Source organism: Copidosoma floridanum, unplaced genomic scaffold, assembly GCF_036245765.1.
Source record: "Copidosoma floridanum isolate Cflo_tuat_1 unplaced genomic scaffold, Cflo_Japanese_pri ptg000005l, whole genome shotgun sequence".
NCBI classification, from domain to species: Eukaryota; Metazoa; Arthropoda; class Insecta; order Hymenoptera; family Encyrtidae; genus Copidosoma; species Copidosoma floridanum.
The window spans coordinates 3,597,800-3,608,249 of NW_028321882.1; the positions used below are offsets into that span (position 1 = coordinate 3,597,800).

Here is a 10,450-nt window from a genome sequence, read left to right on the forward strand (position 1 = left end):
TTCTGCATTATTGTTACCCTGTACTAAAGTAATATATTTTTTTCAGAATTTTCCCTCATCATTTTACAAAAGTACATCGACAAAATCAAAAATTAAGGTTATGTTTTTTCATAACTCAACGCCTCTCTTTTAGTGCGTCACGATATCTCTTCTCTCTTCAGAGGAAACCCGTAAAACTAGTCATTTTTGCTGTATTATGCTTTCTTTTAGAGATATAGCGTATTTTGATATATTTTGAGGTTATAACATACTCTAAAAATCTGCTTAATTAATACTGGCTATCTGCATCAATCTGCCATACATGCAAAAATTATTTGTTCATGAACTTTATTAAAATAATAATGTGAACTAGTGTATATAGTATCAATATTAACAACTATATTCTCTACACGTGCGCGTAGGCAAACATGTACACAGTTACACACTTGCACAGTAAAAGTAGAAAGTACACACACACACTTATTATACATGCATACTTTCATGGTTACATGGTTGCATTCATGCATCCATAGTTTTTTTTCTGTAAAAAGGTTACACACACATGCATTCGTGCATGTACAGTGGAGGATCCAGGGGGGGAGGTGATGGGGGTGATCGCCCACCCCCAAGAGCCTGAAATCTATATCAATAAGAACTGGGGCTGAGAAACAAACTTTATAATAACAACCGTGCTAATGATTCAGCGATGGTAATGGAGTAATCGTATGTCCCTGAAACGCAGCTTTTTTACTATGTTCTTTTATGTCTTACTAAATATTTTTCTTTCGTTAAAGTATATTACGCCCTGAGATGTGATAGTAGCACATGATTCCTGTCCACGTGTAAATAGCCACCTAAAATAAAGCCAAGAGTGACAAGTACTAGGTCGTGGATGTATTCCTTTTTTGCTAATTGGCGTAGACAATTTTTTTTACCCGCCGCAAAGCTTACGACTCTTTGAAAATGTAAATGATTACATTAATTGTATGAAAAGTTAACTTTAGAACGTATACAAGTTTATTCTGCTGCAATCGTTGATTCATACATTGCAGGTTGTATGTGTATGTGCAGGTTATATATGCAGCTGCAGTAATATTATTATACATAAATTTAATACACTACTTTGTTTTTGAAGTTACAAATCATTGTCACGTCCTGCCTCAAGAGTTTTTAAAAGTTATAAATGCATTTCTAATTACTTGAATTGTAACAACTTTTGATTCGCTTTCTGAAGATCGTGTTATAACTTATTAGTTTTCACACAATTGTGTGTATAAACATAGCAAGATTTGTTTTATTTAGAGATAATGATACCAGCAAATATTGTAAAGTGTCACAGAAAAACAATACAGTTTTTATATATCTTTAATTTATATTGTGTTTTTATTCTTCGTAAGTAAAATGTCCTCTGTTCATATTTAGATGAAGAGACAGAAGCAGTCCTTATTAAAAATCTTAAAAAAGGGTAAAAAAAATTGCTTCTTGTTTATTAGATAAACAGTTTTGTGCTGAACTAAAACAAAGTAACTTTCTTTAAAAAGAATGTTTTGGTTGTGTACTTTAGTAAAATAATAAATAAAATCAGTCCCACAACCATGTGAGATTTTTTCAAGCTAAAGTCTGTGTTGAAAAATATATTACAACAAATTTAAAATTAAAGATGCTAAGGCTTACAGTGTGTCGAAAGTGAGAAAATTCGTGAAACTTGTATATGACAAAAACTATTGAATTCTTAAGACGTTAATGCCTTATTCATCATGCATAATTTAAAAAAAACCTTATAGTTTATTAAAAAATTTGCACGAGTGTAAGTTATTTTAATTCTTTAACGTTAATGATGCTATAAGATGCTGTGGAATTGCATACATTTGTACAACGAGAGTTGAAGACTATAGTACGCATTTTAGAACAGAAATCAAGGATTTTAAAAATGACTATCTTTTTTCTCATCGCAGTTCCTTATCATAAAGTAGTTCAAAAATCTATTTCGTTTAGGCCACATAACATAGCTACAGATGGATTTTCTATTTCTGATGCGAATGGAAAATTCAATAGGCAAGTGATTGGTAGACAGAAAAGTCACAGCACCAACAACAGTTGAGTCACTTTTTATTCAATACAATTAAGATTATCCCATGGGATATTCATTCCATCGTGCAGGAACGACTCTGATGTCCGACTCAGGTGCAAGTTCAATTAGATAAAAGAATCTTGAAAGTTGAAAGTCAGACGCTGCATGGCAAGGTTATGAGGAAAATTTAGCACTGGTCAACTAAAAGCACTTTGATGCTAATTGTAATTTATATCAACCCTTTTTACTATAAAATAAATAAAACAAGAAATTAAAAAAAAAAAAAAAATAATAAAAAAATAAAAAAAAAAACAACAACAAACCAGGGGGGATAAATGGGTCATGGGACCCACGGTAAGAACGAAGTTCTTTGAACATGACGAGTATAAAAACACAATTTCTCAGGTAACAAGGGGGTCGCCAGACCCATTGAAAGAACGAAGCTCTATAAACGTTAATACTGCATTCATGTAGTTCACTAAACAAAAACTTTAAAAACGAATAAAAAAAAAAAATAGAAAAAATAGTTCAGTACTCACGATGGTTGAACTTGGTGAGAACGTCGTGCATAAATACAGCTTCGTTCTTTCAATGGGTCTGGCGACCCCCTTGTTATCTGAGAAATTGTGTTTTTATACTCGTCATGTTCAAAGAACTTCGTTCTTACCGTGGGTCCCATGACCCATTTATCCACCGTGGTTTGTTGTTGTTTTTTTTTTTTTTTTTTTTATTATTTTTTTTTTGTTTTTAATTTCTTGTTTTATTTATTTTTTTTTTTATTTCTTGTTTAATTTTTTTTTATATTTTATTTTATTACATTTTTTTTCATTTTTTTGTATTCCCTTTATTCAATTTCTTTCTTATTTTCGTATTTAATCTTTTTTTTTTCATTCCCTTTTTTTTCATATATCATTCTTTTTTTTTCGTATTTAATTTCATTACTTTTTTTTCATTCTTTTGTATTTCCTTTATTTCTTTTTTTTATATTTTTCTATTTATATTCATTCTTTTGTTTTTTCTTTTTTTTCATTTCTTTTTTCATATTTCATGTCATTATTTTTTAATATATTATTTTATTTGTGCAAATTTCATTGAATTTCATTATTTTTTTTTTTCATATTTCATTTTTTCATATTTCGTTTCTTTTTTTTTCATATTTAATTTCATTACCTTTTTTCATTTATAACAGTAATTATTAGCATTACTGTAATGCAAAAAAAACCTCAGGTTTAATGAAAATACAAATATTTAATGCGTAATAACGTGCCTTATTATATTTAATCTACATAACCATATTTATGCTAATTAAATTTTTTTTTTTTTTTTTTTTTTTTTTCTTTTTTTTTTTTTAGATGTATTATTTAGAAAACAAATACACAATTTATAAAACAAATTCATAATTGAATGTATTATCAGTGAATACATTTAAAAATGGAATGTTATAGTTACGAATTACACGATAAGTACAAGAAACCGACTTCTATAGTCGGCAGCGCTCGTAGCAGAGCGGGTAAGGTACAGGACTCACATGCAGAAGGTCGAGGGTTCAAATCTCTTTATTGAAAAATGTTTTTTTTTTTTTTTTTTTTTTTTTAGAATTGTAAAAGAAAAAAAAATTCAAAGTGAAAGAAAAATTACTGTGGGGACATAAAATTAAAATTTGTTAAAAAATTAATTGCTTGGGAGTGTGAGGTGGAATGGTGGGTAAAGGTATGCAGAAGAGTAACACGGCACGGTTGACAAATGTACATATATAGTTAGGAGAGGGGAAGTGTGTAGAGAACACTTGGTGAGGGGGGACGGGGTGAGGGGAAAAACTTGAGAGGAAGAGATTTCTGATTCAAAAAAAAAAAAATCTTTCGGTTTTAAAATTCCAGCCCCCCGAGTAACGCGACATAAAGAACTTCGTTCTAAAATATCATTGCAAAACAATTCTTTTTAAAAGGGAGTAACGTAGTTGCCTTAGCGAAAATGTTTGTGTTGTGGATTGACTTGTGTGTCAATTAAGTGGACTGTATAATTTAAATTGTAGCCGGACTTGTAGGGAAAGGAGAGAGGGAGATGGAAGTTGCAGGTGCGCAGCACATGGAAGAAACTTCTCGTAATAACAAAACACCACACTTTTAACTATTACAGAACTATATTATAATAAAGAAAAGAGGAACACATTAATAACGAATTCAACAAAGAAATGAAAAGTTAATGCGGAGTCCTATCGCACGGGTACTTTACAAAGTCAAATTAACTTTAAGGCGGTTTCACTATAAGCGGTTTAACTATTAGCGTTTTAACTATAAGCGGTTTAACTATAAGCGTTGCGACTACTTGAGTGGACAGACGTGGACTAGCGGCTCGGCGCTACACAAAGGGCCGGAATAGTCGCACGCACACACGCATACATACTCGCGCACGCTCACACGCATACTCGCGGTCTCTCTCACTTGTACAGTAGTCAGCAGACAACTGTACAACGCTGGGTTGGCAAGACCCTTCGAGAATTTTCTCGAATCCTTAACATACTCCCCGACCTTGCTGAACCGAAGGGGAAGCAACGAATTAAGAAACAGTCTAGGGTATCGAAGAAAATTAGATAAAGAAAAGGAAAAGAAAATACTGCACACTATGGTTAGAATTTTTAACCAATTTCAAAATAGCTCAAAACTTAAAATAAAGGAAACTAACAATTTTTCTTAAGCACTAAGCGCAGTTTTACAAAAAGAAAAAAAAACCATTAAAATAAGACCTACAAAATATGATAAGAGAGCGCTTTCTCTTTTACAAATCATTCGCAACTCGCACGCAAAAGGATGAGTTTAGTCACGGGTGGCTCAAAGGACGCAAAAGCAGTGCGAAGTTTAACGACGCAAACCAAACCATCCCTACCAAAAAACACCTCTGTAACTCGAGCTAGCGGCCAGTGACCCGGGGGAGTATTTTCCTTTTTAATGAGCACAAGATCCCCTATCTTTAATGATCTTTGAGGCTGGCACCATTTAACTCGAGTTAATAACTGCTGCAGATACTTGGACGACCAGTGACGCTAATACTGTTGAACCATTTGAGTCAATAGTTTTCACCGATGAAGACTAGAGATCTTGACGTCAGTTAAGTCGGGCTTAATAGCGAGAAATGAGGGTCGCATGATAAGAAAGTGAGCTCGAGTGAGGGGTAAAAGGTCCTCGGGGGAGTCAGACTAGGGGGTGATCGGCCTAGAGTTGAGGCACGCTTCGACTTGGCAGAGCAGCGTGGAATACTCTACGACAGTAAGGATTTGATTTCCGATAATTTCGTCTCAAATGATGCTTGACCGACTTGACAGTGGACTCCCATAATCCACAAAAATGGGGAGCAGCTGGGGGGTTGAAATGCCATCTAGTGCTACGACGAGCTAGATTATTTAAAAACGGTTCGGATCGAATTACCATTTCAACCTTATCGATCAATTCCTTGGATGCGCCTACAAAATTAGTGCCTCGATCACTAAAAATGTCAGTACATTGACCTCTCCGAGCAGTGAATCTGCTTAAAGCCGCGAGGAAACTCTCTGTATCGTAACTTTCGACGAGTTTGAGGTGGACGGCGCGAGTGCAACAACACACGAATAAAACGATGTAACCCTTGAGAGTTCCTCTACCTCTTGCCTTAGACAAACGAACAGGAAACAGTCCAGCGTAATCAACGCCACATCGAGAAAACGGGGGAGCAGGGGCGACTCGGGCTTCCGGCAAATCAGCCATCTGTTGCTTGAGGGTGGGTGCAGAATAACGACGGCACGTAAAGCAGCGTAAAACGATCGAACGAACAGATTGTCGTCCACGAAGAACCCAAAACTTCTGCCTCAACGTGGCGAGGCTGCGCACCTCCATGCAATGTGAGAAGATGATAATCACGAATGATAAGATTCGTAAGATGATCACCTGGTTGCAAAATGATGGGAAACTTGCAATGCTCAGAAAGGAGCGATTGATTCAACCTACCCCCTACTCAAAGTAAGGAATTAAACAACACCGGTTTGAGGGGAAGAAGAGAACTATTTTGAGGTTAAATGACCTCAGACTCGCCTTCTCGGTTTGTAGAGTCTTGAGCGGCCTCTAAGATCTCGTACTCCTGTTTAAAGTACAACATCTGATGGCACCGAAAAAGGATGAACTCAGCATTATTTAACTCGTTGGAGCTTAAAACAAGACTTTAAGCCTCAAGTAGACTACGAATTCACAAACGAGAAAGACGGGGTCCAATTATTAGTAACGGTTCCTGAGAAATTAACGTAGTATTTAACGGTGTTGAATTTTTTAGTGACCGTTAATTGAGCATGTAATGATAAGCTTTAAAGCAAAATCTTATACAATACGCGATAATGCGTAAGAGTTTATGTAAATTATTGAACTTCAAATATAAGGGCCAAACTCGGGGAGTTTCTCCACAAGTCGTAGCTTGGCAGGACTCTTGATCTCGCGGTCTTGTCGTTAGTTCAGGATATGTTAACTCTTTCTCGTGAAGATGATGCGGGCCGTTAAACCAAGTCTCACTAGCTGATAATTGAGACGGAAACACTCCTCGAGAAGCGATATCAGCGGGATTCATTCTTCCAGGGACGTGATACCAACACGCTAATGGAAGAAGCGTATGAATAGCGCTGCAGCGATTGGCGATGAACGTAGGCCATTTGGAAGGCTGAGAGTGCAACCAATGAATCACGTCCTTGGAGTCTGACCAAAGATTTACAGAATCAATCTTGATTGGAGAAGTATCGAGGTGGTGTTTCGCAAGCTTCGCAAGTAAGTGCGCAGCATTGAGCTCCAATTTTGGTATACGGAGCGTTTTTAACGGAGCCACCTTGGATTTAGATGCAAGCAGCGAAACGAAGTCTTGACCCTCCTTAACAATTCGTAAGTACAACATGGTGGCATAGGCAGCCTTAGAAGCATTCGAATAACCGTGTAATTCTAGACTAACGAACTCAGGAGAAAAATAATTCCAACGAGGAATAGTGATAGCTTTTAACTCTTGAATCTCTCTAAGCCAATGAGTCCAACGTTTAAGAATCTCGTAGGGGGTTTCAGCGTCCCAGTCTAACTGCACTAACCAAAGTTTCTGCATAATAATTTTAGCAAAAATGATTGTAGGGGATAACCAACCAAGAGGATCGAACAACTTAGCCCTAGTTAAAAGAATAGAACGTTTGGTCCAAATTTGTTTTACTTCGGGAGCATTGATTTTGTAATGGGAAACATCCTCTTTCGGATGCCAAGAAAATCCCAAAACGGACACAGAAGCTTCAAGATGGCCAAATTGATGAGGATTAGTGCTAAGCAAATGTGGAGACAAGCCAAGTAATGTATTAGGATCGTTAGACGCCTATTTCCGAAACGGGAAATTTCCTGTATCCGAGGCTCCAATCAATTCATTTACCTTTTTTACGGTGGTGAGTACATCATGTGCTCCTGAAAGTACATCATCCATATAGATCTCTTCGTTTAATACGACAGAAGCCAAAGGAAACTGAGAAGCACAATCGCTTGCTAACTGCTTAATCGTTCGACAAGCCAAATAAGGAGAACAAGCAAGGCCATACGTAATAGTCGTGAGTTGAAAATTTTTCAAGCAAGCTTGTAAATCAGATCTCCAGACAATGTGTTGGTAACGACAATCAATCTCACGAACAAGCACTTGCCTGAACATTTTCTCGATATTGGTAACAAAGGCATATCTATAATGACGCCATTTTAAGATTAAATCAACCAGATTAGGAAGTAGGTTGGGACCGATATGAAGGAGGTTGTTAAGGAAAATTCCCTCGCTAGTCCGAGAGGAGCCATTGAAGACCGTCCTAAGTTGGGTAGTCGAGCTAGAAGCCTTGAGGACTCCGTGATGAGGGAGGTACCAACAGGGTAAAGAATGACTAACAGCTACCATATGACCCAACCCTTCATATTCATCCATAAACTTGATGTAAGCGTCTCTTAAAGGAGGATTTTTAACAAATCGATTTTCTAACGAATTTTGAACTGAGACAGCTTGATGATGAGAATCGATTTGAGATTGCTGACGAATAGTTGGGTCCTCTTTGAAGGGTAGACCGACAACATAACGTCCATCTTCTAATCTACTAACTGTACTACGATAAAACTGCTCGCAACTCTCCTCTTCAGCCGAGAGGGTAGACTTGGGGCGAGGAACTTCCTCCGTTTCCCAAAATTTCTGCACTAACCGATTGAGTTCAATATCCGAAGTACAATGTTGAGAATTAACTACCAGGTTAGGGGAGTGTTTCGTGACAGAACCCGAAACGAGCCATCCCAGAGCCGTTGCAATGGCGATGGGCTCATTAACTTGGCCCTTACGAACACCGCCTTTGACGATGAGAGCATAAATATCGGCTCCCAAAAGCAAGTCAATCTTATCTAACCTAGTAAATTCTGGATCAGCTAGATCTAAACCAATCAAGTGTTGAAAACCACAATCAACCTTAATCAAAGGTGGTTGGTAAGATGAAACCTTATATAGGACCATAGCATTTACCTTAAACTCAGCTGATGCATCTAATCGAAAACACCAGTAGGACCAATAACGTAAACTCTAGCAGTAGCTAACAAAACTCCAAAACTTTTGAAACGAGAATAATGGGTCTGGTGAGTGGACTTTCCACTCTAGACAGACTCACAATATTTTACATCAGAACAACTATTCGAGGAATCTGATGAACTAGTTTTAGCTTTGAAAAGGTCACTGTGCAACAGTGAGTGATGCCTTTTACTACAGATAGAACAGGAGCGCTCGGACTTGCAATCCTTAACTAAGTGGTGTCCGAAACAATTTAGACATAAACGAGACTTAAAAACTAGATCCTTCTTCTCATCCCAGGGCTTGGATTTAAAGGAAGGGCACTGATAAAGTGGATGATTTTTTTGACAATAAGGACAAGACGATGAAGATTCAGCCTCAGTCAGATAAGACGAACCCTTAATACTATCTCTTTTAGGTGCTAAGACCTTAGCTTTAACGTCGAGTGCTTCTAATGTAATGATTTTGGACTTAATAAAATCTCGGACTTGATGAAGGGTGGGGGCAACAGTTAAATTACCCAAGAATCGCTGCCAATTACGTTTTGTGTTATTATCGAACCTATCGACTATCCAAGCAATGTATAAATCGACAGAACCTAATTCTCTATTCAATGTAGCTAATGAATCGATTGGACTAATTATCTCCTTTTGAATACGCTTCAATTCAGAACAAGAGTCAAGCTTCATTTGTTTGCAAGAAAGAATAAGCGAAGTGTATGATTGGACGAGACGTCGCTGACTATCAAACGTGTTAACGAGAGTGTCCCAAGCATGCTGATACTGCTCTTCGGTAACAGGGATACCTTGAATTAAGCTAAGCGCTTCACCTGACAGATGCGCCTTCAGGATATGAAACTTGAGAATCGATGCGACATCTCTTCTATGAACGAGAGCCCTGAATAAGTCACGAAAGTGCTCCCATTCAGAGTTATTCCCAGAAAATTGTGGCAATATAATTTTTGGGAGCGAAGAGTTCTCCCCAGCAGAAGCTGTGGGAGCTGGAGGGGCTGGAGGAATTGGAAGACTTGGATCAGGTGAAAACAATCTAGTATATTCTAAAAAATCTCCCTTAACGTTAAAGTAAGCATCAATAGTAGCATTAAACAAATCCGAAGTAAAATAAACGTGCTTTTCGTCCAACCCATCCAACTTGAGAATATTCGAATGATCTACTTTGAAGTTAGAAAGATGAAATTCAACTGACTCTAAATACGAACAAGCTTTCCCTTTTGTCATATTAGCTTTACCAAGCTTCCTGAAAGTATCGAAAGCGTTGACGATTATCTTGTGGTGCTTAAGTTGTTCGCTGTAAAGAGCCTCCATATTTCTAACTTAAATTTGGGAATTCAATTAAGCTATAAAAGTAACTAATTTTTTTTTTTTTATAGCGAGATAATCAAACACAACTAATAATCTATAGCATATGACTTAAATCTAATACGACAACTATCGCTGGGTTAATGTGTAACTAATACAATAATCAACGCTATGAAGTAAACGCACGCACTAAGTAAACTAAGTTAAATTATACAAATCTATAAGGGAGGACGCGAGCTCAGTGAACGCATAAACAACTCAAATCGCAAAAACAAACAAAATATCTACACAATAAACTAATAACAAGTATTTAAGAAATCGACTAGTTTATATTTATTTTGGTACAAGTTGATTCGCACAAACTCTCTATTCGTGACCTTGACTCGAATAATAATAATCGCAAGCTCCGCGAATAAGTAGATGATACAAACAGATTTCAATACCTGAGTTTCTATTCGTAACCTTGAACGGAAGGACTAGGATGTCTTACAGTAACAGCAGACACAGCGGGTGGCCA

General features: G+C 36.9%; 2 protein-coding genes across 2 annotated transcripts; both read right to left on the bottom strand.

The window, feature by feature from the left end:
• Positions 1-5,259: 5,259 nt before the first annotated feature.
• Positions 5,260-5,916, bottom strand: LOC149375648 (uncharacterized). The gene has a single exon (XM_089598073.1). It carries the CDS (start codon positions 5,914-5,916, stop codon positions 5,260-5,262), a length of 657 nt encoding a protein of 218 aa, XP_089454199.1.
• Positions 5,917-6,091: 175 nt separating this feature from the next.
• Positions 6,092-9,939, bottom strand: LOC149375649 (uncharacterized). Its single transcript, XM_089598074.1, has 5 exons — positions 8,715-9,939; positions 7,463-8,592; positions 7,253-7,408; positions 6,458-7,144; positions 6,092-6,175 (listed from the first exon to the last, which is right to left on the bottom strand). Exons 1-5 carry the CDS (start codon positions 9,937-9,939, stop codon positions 6,092-6,094), a joined length of 3,282 nt encoding a protein of 1,093 aa, XP_089454200.1.
• Positions 9,940-10,450: the final 511 nt, after the last annotated feature.

Excerpts from the sequence above, each read along its gene's own strand:
- LOC149375648 (XM_089598073.1), bottom strand. The coding sequence starts at position 5,916 with ATGGAGGTGCGCAGCCTCGCCACGTTGAGGCAGAAGTTTTGGGTTCTT.
- LOC149375649 (XM_089598074.1), bottom strand. The coding sequence starts at position 9,939 with ATGGAGGCTCTTTACAGCGAACAACTTAAGCACCACAAGATAATCGTC. Across the intron at positions 8,593-8,714 it reads TTGTTCTGATGTAAAATATT|ATGCATCAGCTGAGTTTAAG; the intron begins GTGAGTCTGTCT and ends GTTTTCGATTAG. Across the intron at positions 6,176-6,457 it reads CTTGTGGAGAAACTCCCCGA|ATGTTGTACTTTAAACAGGA; the intron begins GTTTGGCCCTTA and ends CGGTGCCATCAG.